The sequence below is a fragment of the Peromyscus californicus genome, unplaced genomic scaffold (assembly GCF_007827085.1).
Source record: "Peromyscus californicus insignis strain IS unplaced genomic scaffold, ASM782708v3 Scaffold_3__1_contigs__length_106647218, whole genome shotgun sequence".
Lineage (NCBI taxonomy): Eukaryota > Metazoa > Chordata > Mammalia > Rodentia > Cricetidae > Peromyscus > Peromyscus californicus.
Genome location: NW_026294551.1, coordinates 41610245 through 41633479, shown reverse-complemented (window position 1 = coordinate 41633479; position 23235 = coordinate 41610245). Strand labels below are relative to the sequence as shown.

The window sequence follows — 23235 nt, the reverse complement described above, 5'->3', positions numbered from 1 at the left end:
AACCACTCAAGCCCTTTCAGGAAGAATACAAATAGCTTCTGTTTATTAAGTCCCTGCTGTGTGCCAGGCTCAGTGCTAATCACATTCGCAGACATTATCTCATACAAATCGCCCAAGAATGCCAAGCAGAGGAGGAAGCTAAGAATCGGGATGCTAGGGCATGGCCACAGGCCAAAAGCTAAGCAACAGCAGCATCAGGGCCTGGGTTCAGGCACATCTGGTTGCACCACCTCAGCTGGCAAGCTCTACACGGCAGAACCGTCTGGTTCTGATGGGTATGGTCTGCCTTTTGTTCAGTTCGCCACGCAGAGCTTGACCCATGCGGCATCCCTCTTCTCCTTCCCTTTCAGGGTCTCTGGATCTCCCTCCCACCTCCCGAGCTTCCCTTCTCATCTTCTGTTGCAGGCTCCTATACATCCTGTCCCGACTGCTGGTGAACCCAGGGCTGGGCACTCAGCCTGTTGCTCTCTGTGTGCACAGGCTTCACTTCTATGATTCTGTTCAGTCCCTATCACTAAATCCTACCATTCTAGTTATGATTCCCACCCCTATGTCTTGTCCTGACCTCCCCTGGAGCTCAAGCCCATAGGTCCAAATACATCTAGGATGCTCAGTTGTTCTTTCAACCTCAATGTGCCCCAAATGGGAAGTTCCCTGTCTCTAGATCCCTCATCTTCTAGATCTATTCTCCTGCTTTCCACCTGGGTCATATTACCAGTATCAGCCCAGTGCCCGTGCCTGGGAGTTTTCTTTGATCCTCTTTTGCTCTTATTCCAGCCCCAGCCTGTGTTTGTGCTCCCACCCCCACCCCCACCCCACTACCACCCCCCAGCCCCCCCCCCACCACCGCCATCATCGCCATCATCACCTCTATCCCATAAGCCTCACTGTATTCATCTCCCAAACTGGACCACACTCACCACCTCTACTGTTAAACTGCCATTCAAGTCTGCTGACATCTCCCATCCTTATCACTGAGTCCATACCCTAACGTGTCTTCTTGCCTCCTCCATTCATACCCATTGTTACCCCGCCTCTGAAGCAATCATGAAGTATCACTCTGTGGTGTTCCTGCACCTAAGGCCCCCCAGTGGCTCCACACTCCCTGAGAAGAACCTCCAAATTCAGCCCAGATTACAAGGCTTGCGACACTTCTTCCTACATTTACCTTTTCAGTGTCAGCTTATACTACTGTCCTCTTCCATTCTGCTCAAGGTACGTAATCCTTCCATCCATCTCTGAGATAAGACAAGTTCATTCCCAGCTTAGAGCCTTTGTGTATGTCTTCCGTCTGGGGCGCTGCTTCTGGGGCTTCTCCTGGTTGTATTCCACCATCCTTCAGGTCTTGCTCCGAAGTCAGTTACAGACCCTGACTACATAAGACAAAACATCTTGCACATATTGCTCCCATTGCTCTCTACGCTATCATCCTGTTTCATTGTCTTCACAGTCCCTACTGCCTTTTGACATTATATATCACCACCTGCCTTCACTGCCCCACTTAACTAAGCCTCTAGACCAGTGGTTCTCAATCTTCCTAAGGCTGCAACCTTTTAATACAGTCCCTTATGTTGTGATGACTCCTCCAGCCATAAAATTATTTTTATTGCTACTTCATAACTGTAATTTTATTACTGTTATGAGTCATAACGCAAGTATCTGTGATTTTTGATGGTCTTCAGCAACCCCTGTTGTGAAAGGGTCCTGACTCACAGGTTGAGAATCTCTGCTTCAGACGGTAAGTGCTAAGAGGGCAAGCCTTTCTCTCTCTGTGTTCATCCACTGGGGTCCAGGGCCCACAAGGTCTGGAATGCAGTCAGCACTTAACTAGTAATTATTGCCGAATGACTGAAACCTCTGAGGGGGAAGACTAGGGACGAAAACCGATTTTAGATAATTCCTTACTGAGTGCATTTTTTTTTTCAGTACTGCAGATTAAACCCAAGGCCTTGAGCAGCCTAGATAAACACTCTGCCAAAGAGATATATCCCCAGCTCTGGGTATCTATTTATTTGTACATAGAGAAGCATAAAGTATGAGAAAATCCTTTTCTTAGCACACAAATCCATGGTCCCTACTAGAGCTACGCTGCCGTCGTCATTACCATCACCCCCACCTCCAGGTTTATCACCCCTATCATCTTTGCCATCCCTTACCCCACGTTAATTACCAGCCCCACCACCATCCTTCTCATTATCACCATCATCCCTGTTATTCCCATCACTTTCCTCATGGGTAGTAACAACAATCTCCAACACGTTCACTGTGCTTTGTGCCCAACAGTACACTTTTCCTGCATCTATCTCTTTGGAGTTTAAGAACATCTCAGTGATGGAGGTTTGTCCATAATTTGTATCTACATTTTTACAAACGAGGGAACCAAGAATCAGTCCGGAAATCACTTGTCGGAGATCACCCAGCTTCCAGTTGAAGAAAGACATTACCTTCAACCCCTGGGAGATTACAGCATTTTCTCTGCGGCTCCATCATCTCCCTCCACGCCAGCCTCCTGTGCTGGCTAGTCAGGCAAGGCAAACAGAGCCCAGGACTCACTCCCGCTTTAACGCCCTGTTAAGAAATTGCCCTTGGGCCTGTGTTTCATGCTGGCAATGTTGAAGAGGCGCCAGCTTTAACTTCATGACTGCTTCAGGTGAGTTTAAGAGAACTTTTTTGGTTGGTTAAGGAAAAAGAAATTACAAAATTAAAAGAGTAGAAAAAAATAAATTACCAGTGACTGTTTTTTTACTGCCTTTGCTTACAAGCTGGAGTGGAGAATTAAAAAGTTATATGGCTCGGGTTTCTGTCCATGACTTATCGCAGATGAAACCTCCATATTTATAGCGTCTTCCTTTTCTGCCATCTCGAGACAATAAGCAACCCTCTGATATAGGTTGCCGCTCTCTGTCCTGGAGCCCCGCGGGCCCTGCGGACTCAGCAGAACTGTCATTGCAGAGAAGACCCGAGGACCCGGGAGACAAGGCTTGTTTACCACTCTTCTGCTTGGGGAACAAGTCCCTTATTCACCCAACCACCACCGCAAGGGTTGAGTGGCACCGCGAGGGTGACACTGGGGTCTAGTAGGGAGAAGAGACACCCTGAAAAAAGCTGAACTACTGTCGCCAAAGCTCTGTGCCAGAAGCTGCTCTTATTATGATCAGCATCCCCACTTCTCAGATGGGGAAAGGGAGGCACAGAGAGACGAGATGGCTTGCCCAAGGTCACTGACAGAGAATTGCTTTTCATGACTTCAGTCCTTGAAGAGTTTAAAGGCTAGTGAGGGAGGAGTCGGGGAAGGGAGGAAGGTAGGCTTGATGGAGTGAGGAGAAAAGACATAGCCACGCAGAACTGGGTTCCACAAAGGACTCTACCTGGTTCTCATTATCCTGAAGACCGCCCTGAAAATGGCCAACATTTCTGTCCCTTGCGCAGATAAAGAAACAGAGACACAGGAAGATGAATAAACTAGTGTCAGATCGTTTGGAAGGGGCATTGCTGGGATTTGAACTGACGTCTTTCTGGATCTCACTAACTGGGTAGCAGGTGACTTGATCATGCTGAACCTCCATCCCCTCATGCATCCTGGAAGGATTAGCTCCATGGAAATGAGGATTCTCTCACTCATGAACATCAAAGAAAACTCTGCAGCCTGCCTACTTGGAATCAAGAGGGGACCAGAGACAGGAGTTGAATTCCCTGAGCCTAGGCACTGCCTGGGAGGTGCTCTGTGCCCTAAACCAGCATGCTGGGTCTCACCCGCTTGCAAGCAGGCAGGCTGCGATGTTTTCCTTGATGTCCAAAGATGAAGACATGGGAGCCCAGGATCCCAAGGTGACTTTGCCAAGGCACAGAGGTAAAACTCACAGTACAGGAAGCAAAGCCTCTGCTTTCTGTGTTGTAGCCCTCCAGTGCTCATTAAGAATAGACCTCAGGGGGAAGGGTGAGCCTCAGGCTGATACAAATTAGCTACAACAAAATTCTAAACCTGAAAACAATGGCTGGTGGATCCCAAGGTCACTGGCTCCTTGTCCACATGGCCCCTAGAAAGTCCATCCAAGGAAGGCTGCAGAGATCAGTGGGGCCAGTGGATTCCAGCTACAACACAGACGTCTGGGTTCCAATCCAAGCCAATGTGATTACGATCTTTGGGGCTGAACTTGGGGCTTTTTTTTTTTTTAATTTCCCCCATGTGATTCTAATATATAGTCAAACTAAGAAATGCTGGTGCACCGTCTCTGTTTTCCAGGTGGGCACTGGAGGCTGAGAGAGGGGCCACAAAGGGTGCACAGCAGTAGAGTGCAACAGCTTGTCTTCTGGCCTCCATCTTGGGACTCCTCCGTTCCTTTAGCTATGCAGTTATGGTCACAGGGACAGTGGTCCTGTTGCCTAAGAGATGAACACCCCCCTCATTTCTTATCCTCAGTATCTCATAACCTGAGAGAGCCCCTAGGCACCTGGGAGGCCAAGGCTGAATCATGTCCTGCAAGACTGTCTAAGCTGGTTACATGCCTCAGAGTCAAGTGGAGAACTGAGGCAATTACCCAATGTGTTAGCAAACCTGTCCCTGAGGCACTCCTGTGAGCCAGAGTCATAAATATGAAATGGTAATTTCTCTCTGGAAGCCTGCCTCCTGCCTCCCATACCATCCCCTCCCACTCAGAAATCACCCACCACTGCCTGGTTGTCCTGTCCCAGCTGGGGCGGCAGTAACTCTGAGTTATTTAAACATCTCAGGCAAAACTTGGGTCTTGAGATCTGAATCATCATGCCTAACCTCAGCTTGCCTCTGCGGCCTACTGCCTGGCCTGAGCAGATTCTTCTAGCCTTCCGTAGATAGCAATAAAAATGCCCTGCAAGTATTAATTAATGGCTCCCAGTGGCTCCCAATGTGCACATTGTAGACTTGCATCAGCTCCAGAGAGGGCATGAGATGAGCAAAGCTGTCATAGAGATTTGACCTCCAACTGGCCTTGTGACCTTGAGTAAGTCATTGCCCTTGTCTGGACTTGTTTTTGTTTTTTTTTTTTTGGTTTTTCGAGACAAGGTTTCTCTGTGTAGCTTTGCGCCTTTCCTGGGACTCACTTGGTAGCCCAGGCTGGCCTCGAACTCACAGAGATCCGCCTGGCTCTGCCTCCCGAGTGCTGGGATTAAAGGCGTGCGCCACCACCCGCCCGGCCCTTGTCTGGACTTGTAACTCTCCTATTTCTTCATGAAAAGCCACCCAACCGTTTGCATGTACTTGGAATAAAATCTTTCATGGGGAAAGTCTAGAGTGGAACCCATAGACCTTATTCTTCCCTGCTCCGTGGAGAGTCTCACAGGGCAGCACAGGGAAGATGGGATTGTACGATTCCAGGTAGAAGGAATAGCATCTGTGAAGACTCACATGGTAGTCCATGTGAGTTTCCAGGACCCAAAGCAGTCCCCTGTGAACAAAGGCATGATGAGTGGAAGCCAGAGCCTGGAGATTTCCTGAGTGTTTGGCCTTATCTTGAAGGTGGTGGAAAACCACGTGATACCTTTAGACAAAATGGACTTTCAGACTAAAGATAAGAAAATGATTATCTGGGTCCCCTTTCCAGCACTGAACTGGAAAAGCGACTGAGGGGGACTTGTCTGTTGCTTGGCTACAGGATCCCACAGGGATGAAGAGATTGAATTGATGCCTTGGAGTGGATTCACTTTGATAATGCTTTAAAGCCCAGCACACTGCCTGGTCTATAGAATGCACTAGACAAATGTATGAATGAGTAAATGAATCTGTGAATAGTTGAAGAAACAAAAGAAAGAGCAAAAGAATAAGTGACCAAAACACCCAAGGAGGGTATGAATGAGTGAATGGGATGAATGAGTCCAAAGGCAGGGTTTGCAGGCTGCCTGTTAGCAACAGAGGCACAGGCTTCTGGCTGCCTTACCTTGGACCGGCCTGTCACAGCACTGTTCCCTGAGCACACACCGCTCAAAGACAACCACCGCTAACTGTGATCATGAAGGAGTTCCTCCTTCTATCCCCACCACCTGACATCCACACCATCAGAGAAGGAAGCAGAGTACCTGGAGGCTCATCTCTGCAGGGGACTCGGATATGTGACTCTATCGCCATTTCTCCATTCACATGGCCTCTGAAGAGCTAGTCACTTCACACCAGACAAAGACAAAGGAAGAGTTACTCTTCCCAGAGACTTCACAGCTGCTGCAGGGTGCACATCTCTAAGCAGCAGGAGCCCAGGGCTAGAGCTTCAGCCTGGTGAAGGAGCTGAGCTTCTTAGGGTGCCACTCGGCACAAGGGGGCCCTGCCTTGAATCCTGTCCAAAAGGAGTGATTCAACATGTGGCACAGAGGACAGTGGCAGGTTGAAATGCAGCCAGGGCTGTCCCAGTCAGAGGCCTTGCGTTCCCTCTTAGTCTAAGCTGACCTTTTTCCTAGCCTTGGAGATCCTTGCTATATAAAATGCAACCCATGCACTGGGCTGGTGCCCAGTCGTACAGGCAGCGCTGGAGAGCTTGTTGGGTATGCAGGACAGGATGTCAGGCCCCACTTGCTGAGCCAGAGTCCGTATTTTTGCAACATTCCTGGGTCACTCTCGGGGGACATAGAAATTCCTGACGTTTAAGGAGCTCTGCTTAGCTAACCCAGGCACCTCAGTGGGACCTCTCAGCTAAGGATTCAAGAATTCAAACCCTGACTAGGTGTCTCTTGCCCTCTGCTGGGACAAGAGACAATATCTCCCCAAGAGGTGGCACAAACGTTGACACCTGCCGCAGGGTATACATTTAGACTCCTGACAGCAAATCGATACCCACTATAGCCCAGCACTGTCCTGGCTCTGGCACTAGCTGGATAACCTTGGTCAAGTCAAGCCTTGATTTCCCCCGTCTGTGAAATGGGAATGCTACACTCTGCTTTTCTACATGGTGCAGTTATGAAAGCGAATGGAAGTGAAAGATTTGCATGCTCTCTGAGAAACATAAAGCCTGGGGAAGAGGGCTGGGGCAGCTTGCCATCCAGACCTAACCTTTACAGGAGCTGGATGAGAAAACACACCTACATGTCAAAGACCTTTGGCCTCAGGAAGACTAGCCAACTGAGGAGGAGGAGCTCACTGGCTAGGCTGCCATATTCCCAAGAAAGTACCTGACTAAGTCAGCCCTGCCCACTGAGCTGCCCCTAGAGGGAAACTGGCGATTGAATTCGTGGGGCTGCATTTTTCCCATTTGAAAGGAGAGCTGCCTGAAGACTTAAGGCTCGTCCCATTAGCATTCTAGGGGGTCAGTGTTTCCAGACTGCTGGAGTCATGTTGTTCCCACACAGTGTGTGGGTGAGGGAGGCAGCTATACTTCCAGAGGAGCCAGATGTACCCACAGCACAAAGGAGAAGGGATGGAGCTGGGGTAGCTGAATTTCCTAGTGGTGGAGGAAGGGGGCAGATGCTTCTCCCATGCTGGCTTTGGTTTGCCAGCTCCATCCCTGTGTGGCTCCCCTTCTCACCTTCCAGGTCTCAGCACAGAGGTCCCTTCCCCAGATACCAATCCTATCCTGCTCCTTGTCACCAAGAACCCCCTCTCTACCCCACTGATAATATCCCTAGCCCCGAAACTTTTCACAGTATTTAGGATTTTTTATTTGCTTGTGATGTTAATGGCCCCACTCACCCCTCAACCTATGTTTCTTTAAAATCTTCCATCCTACGAATGTTAAAAATACATCACTGGGCCTGAGCTGGGTGGCATAGATCAGTAGTCCCAGCTGCTCTGGAGGCTGAGACAGGAGAATTACAAGGTCCTGGTCTGCCTGGGCTACAAAGTAAGTTCAAGACACCCTGGTTAACTTAGTGAGACTCCTGTATCAGAATGAAATATTTGAAAACAAGTCTGGGGATATAGCTCAGTGGTAGAGCATTTGCTCAGCATGTATAAGGCCCTGGTTTCGATTACCAGCACAATAAGTAAGTACATAAATAAATGTTAGGTCCTTCCTCTATAAATTCTGATTCAGTAGCTGTGAGCTGGGGCCTGGGCTTTTGTTTTCTTTCTGTCTGTTTGATTGATTGATTGTTTTGGAGACAAGGTATCACTCTGTAGATCAGGCTGGTCTTGAACTTGAGAAGGTCCTCCTGCTTCAGCCTCCAAAGTGATGAGATTACAGGTGTGAGCCACCACACTCAGCTGGCCAGGGATTTTTAACTAAACCTTCGGTTTTTAACTAAACTCTCTGTTCTTCAGGGAGACTGGGGAAGCCTGGCTCCAGAAGCAGCGCTCTATGAGGGATGGCTGGACTCATGCCCTTGGGCTGCCAAGCCATGCCAGGCCTACATGGACTCCCAGTAACTCTGTGTAGAATGAAAAAATGAAAGACTAGCCAGGCGGGTGGTGGCGCACGCCTTTAATCCCAGCACTCGGGAGGCAGAGCCAGGCGGATCTCTGGGAGTTCAAGGCCAGCCTGGGCTACCAAGTGAGTTTCAGGAAAGGCGCAAAGCTACACAGAGAAACCCTGTCTCGAAAAACCAAAAAAAAAAAAAAAAGAAAAAAAAAAAAAGAAAAAAGAAAGACTAAGTCCACATGTATTGTGGTGCACTGACTCTCCTGTTTCAACACAGTGAGCAGACAGGGATTTGCCTATACTGCATAGCACCAAGGACCAGGCAGCTGTGGCCCTCTTTCCCAGAAAGAGGAGAGTTGATGGGGGCTGGGGAATATTGACTGCAACCAGGACCATGAAAGGAAAGGATCCCATGATGTGCCTAGACCTCTTTGCTTTTTAGCTGCTTTTTGGAGAGGCCTGGCCTGATATAACCACAGAGAAGAGGCAGTATTTTAAAAATAGTATTTTTGTTTTGTTTCATGTGTGGATGTGTTGTTAAGTTATACACTGGAGGTTAAAAAGTTTCAAGAATAGATAAGGATGCAGGTAGAGAAGCAAGCCCTCCCCTAAAGAACAAACCCTGACTCCAGGCATATGTGAGCACATCTCCAAGCTCTGCACTAAGAACAGACACGTGGGAGAGGTAGGGCACCCAGGGAAGGCAGCAGCTTGAGCAGGGGCCTGGATGTTGAGAAATTCCTTGGTAACAGCAAGTGGATCACAAGTGACTTGGCATGAACTCTTGACTATACAGGAGTAGAAGGAGGGATGGCAGCCAAGGTCACAGGGTCCATGGAGACGGTTCTAAGAGCCTTGAAATGTGATAGAGGGCCAGGAAGGAAGTAGCTAGGAGTCAATCCAAATTCACTGTTCAAATTGGTGTCTAGTGGCTGAATATGGTAGTGTGTGCCTGTAACCCCATCACCCAACCAGCAGAAAGCCAGGAGAATCAGTTTAAGACCAGCTTGAATTACATGAAGAGTCTCTCTTTAAAAAGCAAAAAACAAAACCAGACCCACAAAGCAAAACAAAATAAATAACTCTGTCTGTTAAATCCTCAGTATCATGTAACTCATTAGCCTGAGCCTTGGTTTCCTCCCCTGTAAAATGGGTGCAGCAAAATTTAATTCTCGAAATGTTGTTCTGAGGGGTAAAGAGTGTTGCTGCCTGAAGCCAGCGCATCTCCTGAAGGCTAATGCTTTGAACATTCCTCCCCTGCTGCTGCTGCTGCTGCTGCTGCTGTTTCGGGGAGGCTGTGGCACCTGTGGCTTAGCTGGGGGAAGTAGGTCACTAGGGGTGGGTCTTCGTAGAAGGATGAATCTAGACCCTGTTACCTACAGCCCTTTTGGTTTCCTATTTTGCTACAATGCGAACAGCCTTGGCCCCCTGCTTTGGCTGCCATCAAGTCAGCCATGCCTTCTCCACAATGTTGGATAGCAACTCTCTGAAACCATGAACCAACCTAAGTCTTTCCTTTCTGAATTTGTTTCACAGAAGCCTGGGGCACTCAGCCTGGTGCATGTTAGGTCTTTCTCGATCTTGCTTTCTCTCACCGTCCCACCTCCTAACATCAAATCACTTCGCCTCAGCTGACTTTGCAGAGCCCTTCAACAGTATCTTATCAATGTCACTTTTGCCAAGTTGACCCCCTCCCTCTTGGCACATAGGGACACCTGATCATTTCCACCCACTTCCTGCTTTCCTGGGCACCACAGCTCTCCTGACTGAGTGAATTCCTTGGCTGTGGTAGACAACAGGACACAGCTCTTGCCATTCTAAAGTCATGGTAAAGATTAAAGGCTGGGACGCTGTCCTCGGCCGGATCTTTAAAATGAAACTCTTTGGATGTGAAAAATGTAGTTTGGTTTCCACGCCTGGCTTAGATATTGGATGCTCATAGAATATGCAGCAACAACAACCCAAAAAAAGGCTCTCGCTCCATGTACCGTCAAAAATGTAATGTAATTATTGCGATGCTAAATATCCCCAGCTGTTCTGAGATATTTGAATCTTAAATCAAGCCTGCCTGCCTGCATCCTGCGCTTGCAGCTGGGTGTGTACCACACAAGCACAGAGCTGGGAAACTTCAGGCAGAAACTTCGGGCTCACATCTCCATCTTGCTAGGCCAGGCTTTGCCCCAGCACTTTAACAAGGGTCCCCCAAATCTGAGCTATTGGCAGTCTCGCCAAAGAGAACCACGTGCCTTGACAGGGCCATGCAATCTGGCAGGCCATAAGCATCTATCCAAATAGTCTTTCAAATCCATGTGCAGGGAGCATAAAGAGATAGTGTAAAATAAATGGCAATAAAGTGAATAAACACGCGTCTCACTCCAGAGCCTTTGAGGTGCTTCTATAAATCAAATTCTTTCCATAATTTGCTCTGTGAGACTGTGCTGAGAAGCAGAATCAAACCTCATCTACTTTCCTGGGCAGTCGGCTCAGATTTATGGATGTGAGTTCACAGTGGATGCCCGTACCATTTCAAAGTGGGAAAATAATTTTTGTTGGGAGGGGTTCCAAGAGAAGATTAAACCCTTCACTCTCAGAGATCAGAGTATCAACAACTTTCAGATCAGATATGCCATCAGAATCAGAAGGGGGTGGCCAGAATACAGATGTGGGAAGGAGAGAGTTCACACAGGGAGAATCTGACGCTTTAGGGGGAGAAAGCATGCTTGGCAGGCTGAAGCAGGCATAGGCTGAGAGTGCATCTCCTGTGCCTCTGGGACGGCTTGGTGTCCCTCTCAGATTCCCATTTGTATTTTTAGATTTACTTTATTTTTAATCATGAGTGTGTGTGTGTGTGTGTGTGTGTGTGTGTGTGTGTGTGTGTGTGTGTATGTGCACATGAGTGCAAGTACCCACACAGGCCTCAAGAAGGTGTTGGGTCCTCTGGAGCTGGAGTTACAAGAGGTCATTAGCTAATAGATGTAGGTGTTGGGAACCAGACCAAATGTGGGTCTTCTACAAGAGCTGTATGAACATTCCAGCCTTTCCCCTCTAACCAACCACCTATCTCTCTCTCTCTCTCTCTCTCTCTCTCTCTCTCTCTCTCTCTCTCTCTCTCTCTCTCGTGTGTGTGTGTGTGTGTGTGTGTGTGTGTGTGTGTGTGTGTGTGTGTGTGTGTAGGCACACATGGAAACTTGAGGTCCCATCAGGTGTCTTTCTTAATTATTTCTCCACTGTATTTTTTTTTTTAGACAGTCTCTCAGTGAGCCCGTAGCTCACTGATTGGCTAGACTGGATGACCAGCAAGCTCCAGGGATCTTCCCCAGCTAGTATTTCAGTCACTCTTCCCACATGGGGTTTTCTGTGAGTGTTGGGAATGCAAACTCAGTTCCTCGTGCTTTCGTGATAAGCACATTACCAACTGAGTCATCCCCTCAACCTCCCCGCCCCCCCGGAATTTTAATTTTGAACATGATACTAAAGGCACCAGCTTGCCCAGAGAAACGGGATGTAAAAATTGCACAAAGATTCCTAGACTTGTGACACAGTAGGAGGGAGGCTTTTCCTCCGGAGCCTTGCAGGACCTTCTTGGAAGAAGTGAGATTATCAGCTATTGAGGAGGGTGCCTACACATCTCTGTGATGCATTTAGAGACCCAAGCAGGCACGCTTTTCATATTGACACTCAACTTTTATGGCTAGTTCATAATTGACTCCCGATAAACAAATTGTAACAGATCAGGATACTATGTTTGAATTTCACAACCACCACGAATGGGGGGTGGGGGGATGATCTGGGTTTTGCAAATGAGATAAGCAGCTCCCACCAGCTACCCACTTAACACCTGGTGGAGCTGGAATTTGAACTTGAGTCTGTCTGATTCTTTCCTCCTAATCCACTTGGCCCCAATGCCTTTTCCACAGTTTCTGGAGCATAAATTCCCAAACTTGCATGGATATAAGTGTGATTGAATTATTCCCATGCTGCTCTGGAAAACAGATGTGTGTTTGTTATAAATTCTTTTGTTTTGTTTTATTTTGTTTTTAAGGAAGATCCTGCTTGGGGACTGGAGAGATGGCTCAGAGGTAAAGAGCACTAGTTGCTCTTCCAGAGGTCCTGAGTTCAATTCCCAGCAGCTACATGGTGGCTCACAACCATCTATAATGAGATCTGGTGCCATCTTCTGACATACACGCAGGCAGAACACTGTATATATAATAAATAAATAAATCTTAAAAGGGGGAGGGGAAGACCCTGTTCCTTAATTATCCAGCCTGGCTCAATCCTTTGGAGATGACCTGTGGTAGAACACATTTTATACACCTGAAGCCAGTGTGGCTGATACAAGTTTGCTTTTCTGTAACAAATTACCACAAATTGTAATCACTTCAAACACCACACGCTTATTAGCTTTTAGCATGAAGGCTGAAAGCCTGCCTTGAGTCTTCCTGGCTCCCATCAAGGTGTCCACAAGGCTGTGCTTCACCTTGAGGTCTCAGAGAGAATCTTTCTCTTTCTTGCCTTTTCCAGCATTTAGGGGCTGCTGTCATGGCCACATCCTGTCTCTAAAACCATCACTTCAGATCTCTCTCTCTGACTCTCTAGCTCTGCTTCAAGGGTTAAATCTCACATGTTGACTATCCAGTCCTTTTTTTTTTTCTGATTTCCTTCCTCCTCTCCCTTCTCTCCATCCCAATTCCTTTCCCTCCTCAGTACCGAAGCTCATAGTCAGAGTCTCGAACATGCCAGGCAAGCACTCTCTCAACAAGCTCTCAAAAATCTCTAGCCATCTTTTCCCCCATTTTATTTAGAGACACACTTTCATTTAAGTTACCCGGGCTAGCCTTAAACTTATTCTGTAGCCCAGGTAGTCCTCAAATTTATGATCCTTCTGCCTCTGCCTCCCAAATATCTGGGATTATGGGCTTACACCAAGACTGCCTTCTTTTCCTCACTTACAAGGACCTATGATCACAATGGGCTCACCCAGATAATCCAGCATCATCTCGTGTCGAACTCTTATTCCATCCAGTCTCTATTGGTAACAGTCACAGACTCAGGAGGACAGAGGGAGGAGGAGACCACAGGCAACTTCATGGGGCGGTTGCTCAGGGCATTTGGGGCTTGAATTTTATGGGGCATTTGGGGCTTGAATTTTATGGGGCCTGCATCCTGCAGTGGAGGGAAGATGGGAGTCTAGGGAGAAGTGTCTGTCAAGCTCCCCAGGGAACTCAGGGGTAGGTACAGCCGTGGAAGCAGCAGTGTTGCTTGGGGCAACCTCTTCTATACCAATGCTAGTACCTTTGCACCTCAGTTTGGTGGATGCTCTGGCTGGGCCCACAGCCCTCTATGGACCCAGGTTTGCTACAGCAGAGGCTGCAGCTGAGTTTCCTGGTAAGCCCAACATTCCTCCCTAGACCTTCCACCTCTTCTTCAGAATCAAATGCTGGTCCCCGATAGACTTTCACAGAGCCAGGGAATTGGCATGATTAAGGCTGCACTGGTGGCTTCCCCTTGACTTTCTGGGGCTCCAAGAAGTTTACAACCTTGCATCTCAAGGAGTGGATCATGAACTAGTACCGTCGGCATCATGAGGAGCTTGTGAGAAATACTTGCCAGGCCCTGTCCCTACCTATCAAATCAACACGTCTATATGGAGGCCTTGGGAATCTGGCTGTATAATAGTTAGCTCAACCTATAATGTTCCTTAGGGAAACTGACTTCAAATTTTACCTATTCTTCTATTCCCTGTGTATGATGCTGGGCAAGACATTTCCTTCTTTGGTGTCCATAAGAGAGCAATAGGTATCCTCCATCCCTACAGGAGCAAGGTGAGATGGGATGTGTGTTAGAGTCCCTCTGTAGACTGGGAAGATAAGATGCAGGCGTGTTTGGTCAAAAGGAAATGGCTATGATGTAGTGCAAAGAATGCTGACTTTGGGACTCTGAGATCAGCACTTCTTCTCTATGATCTTGGGCAAGGTACTGACTTAGCTGTACTTCAGTTTCCTTGTCTGTAATAGGGAGAAAGGGACACATCCTTGACTGGTCCATTGTCAGACTGAAATAAAACAATGAATGTAAAAGTGCCAGGGAGAGAGTAGGAACTCAATAAATGTGTGTGAGAATCTGAGGAAACAATTTAATAAGCAAATTAACAGTGTAAACAATGGTGTGGAGGGAGACTTTTGACATGCTCAGGGGAGCTAAGTGTCCCAGCCCATCCTCTGTTTGTTTTTACCAACAATTCATGTTCTAATTATGAGTGAGTCATCTATTTGTTAGAACCAGCCTGAGTAGGATCTCACTTCAGCAACATGTAGGTTTTCAAGTGATCAGTGTCCTTTAAAGAGCGAAAAGGGCCATTCAGAGCAGACAGGGACACCATGAAAACTTCCTACTCCTGCTGCTGTGTGTGGCTGCTGGAGGAGAATGGCAAGTTCATGCTGAACCCTCATTCATTAGAGCCAACTCTCCCTCTAGGGATGCAGGTCATCGAATCTGGCCCAACTCCTATGGTCCACACCAACCAGCGGTAGACGCTTCCAATGAAGACTCTGGGAACTGAGCCATCCCCTTCCAGGAAGGTTTATCCTCATCAACACCTAAGAGCTGACAGCTTTAGAACTGGGTCAATCACTGGTTAAAATCTGACTGGGCTGCATCCCAGCTGTATGACCTGTGAGTCCCCTGAGTCCCGATTTACTAATCTGAGAAATGGGTTCCACAGTGCTCATTATATTCTGATAAGGGTGAGTGTGGTTTGTGGAACAGGTGCCTGACACAGATCCCACTCCCACCCTTGGTATGGCAGAGACTTCTTTTCACAGCCAACAATGAGGATAAAGCACCTCGACTTTTGTGAATCTCTTTGCCAGAAACAGATTAGATTTATGGTCATCTTGGTAGGTCAGTGACTAGCACACAGTAAGGATTTATTGAGCCCTGGTTGATGGGATATGAGTATCTACCCAAGCAAATCAGCAAGGTCAAAGCTAGGCACGTACAGAGCAAATGGCCTGGTTATTGCTCCAGTCCTTCTCAATTGGGAAGACATCTGATTGATGCCTTCATGACCAGCCACAATGGCCCCCAAGTAGCCACTATTGGAATTAGCCTGATGTGGGTCAATTTGGATATCTGCAGACCTGGGTAGAGTTTATGTTTGATTCCCTAAACTAATTTCCCCGAAGTCAAATTACTGGTGGAGGTCTTTTCATGTTCCTTGTATAAATGTCTATTTAATGGCCGTCCTGTCTCCAGCTCTTCAATAATGTCTCTGTTTCCCCCATAATCACTGCTTCAGCTCTGCAAAGGAAAGAAATGGATGGCTGAGATGCTCCAGCCATCTGCAGCATTTGAGCCCTCTTTCCCTCCGACTACCCACTTGAACGGAGAACTCTGCTGCTCAGTCCCACTGGCCATTTGGCCCGGATCCTATTATTGCAGAAGAGAGACCTAAGGCCAAAGGAACACAGCTGGCCAGGGCCAAGTTGAGGCTGGACTGGTCATCCTACAGGATGACTCCTGTCCCCTCCCCAACGCTGCTCCCTTCCCTTCCTGCTGCAGAAAGAGCAGGGGCTCCTGCAGTCATGGCAACTTGGGTTTGACGTCGCTGGCTCTTGACTTCAAACACATTGTGCACCCTCTCAGCGTGACATTTCCTCCATTTACAAAACATGGATTATCACAAACTTTCCAGGGTTACTCTGAAGACGGCATGAGACAAGCCAGCCAGGGTCTGGCCTGTCACAGATGCCTGATGCTATCTGCCTTTGCCCTTCACTGTAAACGCTCATGCAAGTAATAAAAATGGAAACAGCTCCCACTTATTGAATGCTTGCTTGATGCCAGAAACTGGTCTAAGCACTTTACATGCAGTAGCTCATTTATTCCTCTTTCTATAAAGACAGAAGGATTTTTTTTTTCTTGACTCCCTAAAGCTATCTATCCTCACAGCCACTAGACTGCCTGGCCTAGCATCATTTCAACAGAATTTGCTGATTTCAAACAATATGTTACTGAAATCACTTCTTGTTTTCCATTGCTGGCTCACAGCAGACCGTTGGCTTGATGTGGCAAAATGTGCTAAAAAACTAAATGTTGCTTCCTTGGCTTTTAGTATGTATGAATGGTCCAAAACTGAACTAAAGGTTAACTCCTACAGAAGAGGGGATAAGATAAAATGGGAGTAGCCCCAGTGGGCTTAGAAATGAGGGTGGAAGCTAGGTATTGGGACACACGTACAGCAGCATAGCAACCAGAAATGAAACCCATCAGAATTTTGCTGCAAATTTCAACATTTTTAGTTGGGCCTCCAGGTACCAATCACACCATTGCCTTGGGACCTTTCAGCACCACCTCACCCTCAGCTACTTTGAACTTGTCCCAGGGCCCAGAAGGCACCTGTCCAATCTCCCCTTTTCCTGCTCCCTCCTGCATGCTCTTGTGTGTACACGTGCGTTTCCTTTGTCTCTTGCTCTCCCTTGGAGCGCCTACTTCATCTCCAAGATTCATCTCAAACATCACCTCCTCCAGGAAACCCTGGGAGGTCACCCATCTGGTCTAGATACTTCAGAGCCCACACTGTATGCTCCTGGCTCTAGTTCACACATCTCTGCAAGTCCCTGAAGGGTATTCACCAAGCTTTATTTAATTTGATACCGCCAATGTCTAGTAAAGACCTTGGCACAGAGTTGACGTATAATAGGTACTGGTTAATTCAATGACTAAGCTAAGAATGAGCATGCTCACCTCCCTCAGGTAAGTAGCCATGGTAAGATATGATGATTATGGTGATAATATTCAGTACCTCTTACCACCAGGTACCAGTACACGGTGCCTAGCTCTTTCTCTATTCTATATTGTAACAATGTCTCCTGAATATTAAGCATCCACTGTCACCCAGGCATACTTCAGTCACTGCCCCTACATATCTCCCTCCTAGCTCTCAGAAGAAGAATTTATTACTGGAAGCTCAAAAGCAAAGTGTCTGTCCAGGGAACACTGCTAGGAAGGGACAGACCTAACATCTAAGGCCAGGTCTGCCTGACACTCCACATACCCCCTCCCCCCACAAGCATGCTGTTTCCCAGAAAGGGCAATGGCCCCTTGTTCTTGAAGTAGAGCCTACCCTGCATTGGCCTGTCTGTTCCTCTTTTAAGCCCCCTGGGACTCTCAGACAGCTCTGCCTTGCAGCTCTGCTTCCTGCCCAGACTTCTCTCTCCACTGCCAGGAGCTACAGTGGAGCCAGAGTGTGCAGAGCTGAGGCTCAGGGCTGATGCCAGGGAAACAACACAGGCTTTCAGAATCGGGCACTGCTCTGTCTGACTACTGAGTGACGAAACCTTGCCCAGCTTTAACAAATCCAGAGCCACCAGTGAACATGCCCAGAATGGGCCTTGAGAATGAACCCACCGGACTGCCCTGGGCAATAAATTTCTCTCCCCCTCAGTGTTTGCTTTCAGACCATGGGACTAACTAGAGACAGCGGGCACATGCCCTGAATGGCCCCTGTGAAAGTTCCACCCTTCACTTGTTGCTCTGTCGTGTGACCACTTGGGAATCCTGGGTGCCTAGTAAGTGCTTAACAGCCTGCTCCTCACACCACAGGCTGCCGGCTTCCCACTGGCAATGCTAGAGGAAGTCAACCAAGACCCCAGAAGACAGAGGATCCTGCAGCTACCTCGTGAAGGTAGTCATTTCCCAAGCCTCTCCTGGGCATCAGGTTCTGTGCTGGGAGCCGGAGACAGCAGTAAAACTAGACAAGTCCTTCCCTTGTCTGAAGGAGGAGGCAAGCACAGACTTAGCAGATATGGGGACATGCATTGGGGAGTAGAGACAAATGGGTGAACCTGGTTGCTATGGTTGTTGTTATTATTATTATTACTATTATTATTTTAGTGATGCTGAGTGGGGTGGTCAGGAAAGGCTCCAAGCCAAAGCCAAAAAGAAAAATCCCCCCCCCCTCTCTCTCTCTCTCACACACACACACACACACACACACACACACACGCACGCACGCACGCACGCACACACACGCACACGCACACGCACGCATGCACGTACACACACATTTATAGGCTTGGGATCTGAGCAGTCATGTGACCCAAGAATTCCTGCCCTCAGCTTCCACAGAGCAGGCAGTTAGAGGAAAGTTTTTCTGATGGGTCTGCTCAGGGTCACGAACTCCCCTGAAGTAGCTTCTGAAAGTCTACAGGTAGAAAAACAGCCCACAGCATGCCTTGTCACAGGTCCAGAAACTCCCAGGTCAGAACCAAAAGCACAATCCACTAGGGGTCACTTTGAGTCCCTAGGGCACAAGCTTCTGGGGAGCGGAAGTAGTACTTTTCCTTTGATGGACATGGTTGGCAAATCCTGTCAGGGAGAAAGTGTATGCTCCAGTGGGAAGGACCCTGCTGTCCTCAGCTCCTTACCTCCTGCCTCACACAACTGGGGCCCATGTCTGCCATGGAGGTTCAAGTCAGGTGGTATGTCCTCAGCATGGAGAGTTAGGTTAGGCTGTATCTACCTAAACCATCTGGGGCGGCTTCCTGTTCCATTCTCCCAACTTTTAGGAGGCATGGGACTTGGGGGAGGGGTCAGGCTAGGAGACAAGAGTCTTACTCAGGTTTTTCTGATAGGAGCTAGGCCCAGGATCAGAGAGGAAGGGTTCCCATGGCCTCATGCTAAGTTAGACTTTGAACTTGCTGACTTCCAGCATGAGACTGCTCTTTGCAGCTCACTCCTCATTTTAAACATAGGAATGAAAGCCATTGCTAGCTCAGGTCTGCTGTGACATCGGAAGGGAATCCTGGCTGTCAGAAGGCAATTCTGCACGCTTTGAAAACCAAGTGTCCAATGCAGAGTTGCATTGAAGAGGCTGTGTGTCATGCATGCATCTTAGAGCTGATACTTAGATGTAACCTTGAACTCCAGTCTAGCGCTAGAGGTTGTTCCCCAGTGGTCAGCCAAGAAACAAAATCAGCTGACCACAGGAGTTGCTGCCTGAATTCTTTGGCCTCTATGGACTATGCTTGAGGTTCCAGAAGAAGCCTTGTAGAAGGGTATGCTAACAGACTTGCGGAGGAAGAGAGCCTCAGGTGGGAGACAGTCTGAAGGGCAGCTCCCCCCACCCCTCAACGGGGACCATGCTAGAGAGGGATAATTCAGAATTACTCTGATAGCAAAAATCAACAGAGTAAGACTGCAGCCAAGGGTGGCATCTCAGACGAGAAATAACCAGAATAGCCAATCAGAGACCTCGGCGGACCAGCATCAAACCAACACACCTGTTGAAACCTTGGCAACTCCGCCATTCCCGGAAAAGCTTTGTCAGCGACTAAATCGTCAGGTGAGATCATTCCGAGAGTACTGCCCATAAACTCACACCAACCTCCCCTGCACTGGTACAGAGCCCACCTGAAGGGCATTTACACAGAAAAGGCTGGATGGGCTCGCACCACGCTGGGGCCCTGGCACCAGAGCCCTTCTGAAACAGACTGCACAAGGCAGATACCTTCTGCCTGACAGCTGCCTTCTCCAGACCCACAGTGTGGGGGAAGCAGCATAGCAAATGGCTCACAAATCCCTAGCACAGCTTCTCTTGGCCCTGGCTGTTTGCACTCATGACCCACCCTCCCAACACCGTGCAAACTTTCCCACCTGCAGGGGATTCCTCCAACCAGGGAGATCCACACTAACCCCTTACAGAAGCGAGGGGTGAGGGTGAGTCCCAGCTCATACAGCGTTTCCCCAAATAAGGGTGCCGCTGCCTCAAAGGGGGCCCACAAGTTTGGTGTTTGTTTACATTCTGGGAGTTTCCTCCTGGATTTTTGTGTGGAATTCTGAAACCATAAGCTGCTTGGGATCTTAGGCTGTCTTAAGAACTCTGCGGGATTCTCCCGTTAGCCCATTTTTTGAAGGATTTTGTATTGGTTCTCCTCAAAGACAACAAGCCTCCATTTAAAAACAAAAACAAAAACAAAAACTCTATAAAGTCCAGACCGAGAGCAGTAGCTTTTAGTCCCATGAACCTCGGTTGAGGTTAGGGGGAGGGGAACCATTATTCCGAGATGGGACCATAGATAGTAGAGGGAGGAGTTTGGGAGCTGGCACCGGAAGGAACTATGCGAGGAGAACCCAAGAGTATTAAGATGACTTCCTACACAGAGCTAAGCCCAAGTGTCCCACCACCTGAAGACTCGGGGGACTCAAGAATGATTCTGCCTGGGTACTGAGGAGCGGTGACACCCAGTCAAGACGTGGTGACACTCACAGGGGCCTGGTGTCCAGACCTTAGGGGCCCAACTAAGAGCCTCAGGACTCCTGGGAAGCGCGGGGTCAGAAAGGGCGGGTTCGCGCGGAGGGCAACTCACTGAGGAGAAGTTGTGCGGGCCACAGAGCTCGCCCCGGTACTTGCAGGAGAGCAGCATGTCCTCCAACTGGTGGCCCAGGCGGTCCATGAAGGCAGCGCTGATGCCCTCGAAGTGGCGCGGCGGCAGGAAGAGGCGGAAGTCGGCCAGCTTGCGGAACCACTGGCGGCGCGGCTCGTCGCCCCGCAGCAGCTCGCTGACCAGCGGGCGCGCCGTGCGGTTGGGCAGCAGCAGCCCCAGCCAGTGGCCCGCGTAGTAGAGGTCCCCCTTGGAGAGGCGCGGGAAGCGCAGCGGGTTGTTGTTGCACACGGTGACGGCGGGGAACGGCAGCTGGCGGCTCCACTCGCGGTGCACCCGAGTGTGTGACGGGAAGCTGAGCCAGTAAAGAAGGCGGTTCGAAGACCAGGACAGCAGCAAGCCGAGGGACGTGCAGAAGGCCAGCACCCACAGCGCCCGCCGCTGGAAGGAGCCTCCCGCCGCCGTGCGCCCCGCGCACATGTGCCGCAGCCCGTGCAATTTAGTGCGACTCAGTGACGGCCGCCCCCTGCGGGCGACCCCTGGCCCCTGCAGTGCCCGATCGCCACTCCGGTCGCCCCCGGGCTGCCTGGCTGCCGCCACCGCCGCGGGCGCCGGCTGCTCGCGGGCCATACGGAAGCGTCCCGGGCCGGTGAGCGCGGTCGCGGGCAGCCGGGCTCCGCCGCTCCGACTCATTCATTCAGCCCGAGGCTGGCGACAGCGGCGGCGGCCCCGGCCGGGCGGAGCCGCCATGGGAGTCCGCAGCAGCAGTGGGAGTAGCAGCAGCCGCGCGCAGCCTGCGCCAGGGAAGCCTGCGCCCGACAGGAGCTCCGGTGGCGCGGCATGCCCGCCCGGCGTTGCCGCCGCCGCCTCCGCGGGCGCTCGCCCGGGACTGAGTGCAGCCTCGGCCCGCCGCCCCTCGCTCTGGCCTCTCCCGAGCGCCTCCCAGGCTCTGCTGGCCCCGGGGTCTTCCAGGAGGATGCGAGTCACCGGGCACTACCTCCGGAGGGGCCCCAGTGGGAGCCGCCTTTCCAATCCCTGGGCGCTGTGCCCGCCGACCTCCCCTCGTCCTGGACTTGGGGGACCCTGAGCTGAGTCCCCCCTGCACCGACTAACCCCAGTTTTTACGCTGATCCCGAGAGAGGGGCCACTGGATCACCATGCCTGATTTGGACAGTCCCTGGGACCCCACCAGTCTGGCCCGTAGCCCAGTGGAGCTGGGACATGTGAGAGAAGGCGCCAAGGAACGAGCGCCCCCAGAGGCGCTCCGCGGCTCCAGGCTCGGCGGGTGGGGTGGGTGTGTACTGGGGTGAGTGGTCGCCGAGTGGCGACTTCCTCCTTTCCTTTCCTCCAGGACCCTTCTTTCTCACGGTTGCGGGGGCTGCCTTCCACCGAGACGTCCCCAGGCTTCCCCAAGTCCAGTTCTTGAGTCCCGCGAGGTGTCTACTGTCGTCTGGGGCCCGGGGCTTCTCAGGGCGTCCTGCGGAAAACCACTCGCTGCCGGGCCCCTCCAAGGCTGCTGGTCCCAGGGAACTATCGTTTCTTCCCTCGGCACGGGCTGTCTCCAGAAAAGCCCAGTTATGCTGTTCCTTGTTTCTTCTCCTCCTTGGGCGCCGGGAGCTGGGAACTGCGGAGCCCAGGCAACACCTCCAGGGGCTAATCGGGACTCGCTGCTGATCCGAGCTCGCTGCTCCGTGGGCCGGTCTCCTCTCGAGACTCCAAGTCCACGATGGCGGTGGCAGTAACAGCGGCGGCGGCTGCGCTCCTCTATCGGTGGCCCGGCCCTCCTCGGGCCCCGGGCGAACTTGGGCAGCAGCCGCGCGACGCTGGCGCGGCTGGGCTATGAGCACCTGCTACTGCGCTCGCTGGCCCGGCGGCTCGGGGCGGGCGGGGCGGCGGCGGCCGCGGCGAGCGCTGTGCGCTCCTGGAGAGGCGGTGCTGACGCTCCCGGCTCCTCCTTGCTGCATTTTAATTCCTGGCCACTGTGGCCGCTGCACTCCGAGCGGGAAGCCTCTTGCTGGAGTTGCGGGGAGAGGGGAGAGCACAGATGTGGCCGGTCGTGCCGGCTTGTGGAAGGGATGGAAAGTAGTAAAAACATTGTGTTTATGTGCAGTCTTGTGCAAAGAAGTGAGGGACGCCAGGGCATGTGAGATGGGCTAGAGAGAGAAGGGACTGTGCAGCGTGGGCACTTGAGCAAGTGTGAGTGCAGTGTCGTGCAGGAGCTGTGTAGGATGTGAACTGTTATATGTGAACAGGCATTTGTGCCAAACTCTTGAATTCGTGAAACTGCCTGTGGGTGATGTACTGCGGCTGCTGGAATGTGTCATAAGTGGAAAAGTGCCTATGATGGGCTGTGTGTTCTGCGTATGCATATCCTTGGTGGTAGGTATGAATGAGTGTAGTTTCTGATTTGCATGTGTATGAAATTTTAGAAAGAACTATGTGCCCAGTTATTCGGAGGAGTTACAGGGCTTCTGGCAGGATGGGCTCAAGGGGGCAGCCCCTCTCCTCTGTGCCCCAAGGCACTTCTCAAGTGC

General features: G+C 50.3%; 1 protein-coding gene across 1 annotated transcript in view; it reads right to left on the bottom strand.

Moving 5' to 3' along the window:
* Positions 1 to 21398, bottom strand: part of LOC128123458 (acid-sensing ion channel 2-like) — a 282310-nt gene extending 260912 nt beyond the window's left edge. The window contains exon 1 of the mRNA XM_052759889.1: positions 20687 to 21398. Coding sequence (XP_052615849.1) covers positions 20687 to 21394 — 708 coding nt within the window. The 5' untranslated portion in view covers positions 21395 to 21398. The remainder of the gene's footprint in view (positions 1 to 20686) is intronic.
* Positions 21399 to 23235: the final 1837 nt, after the last annotated feature.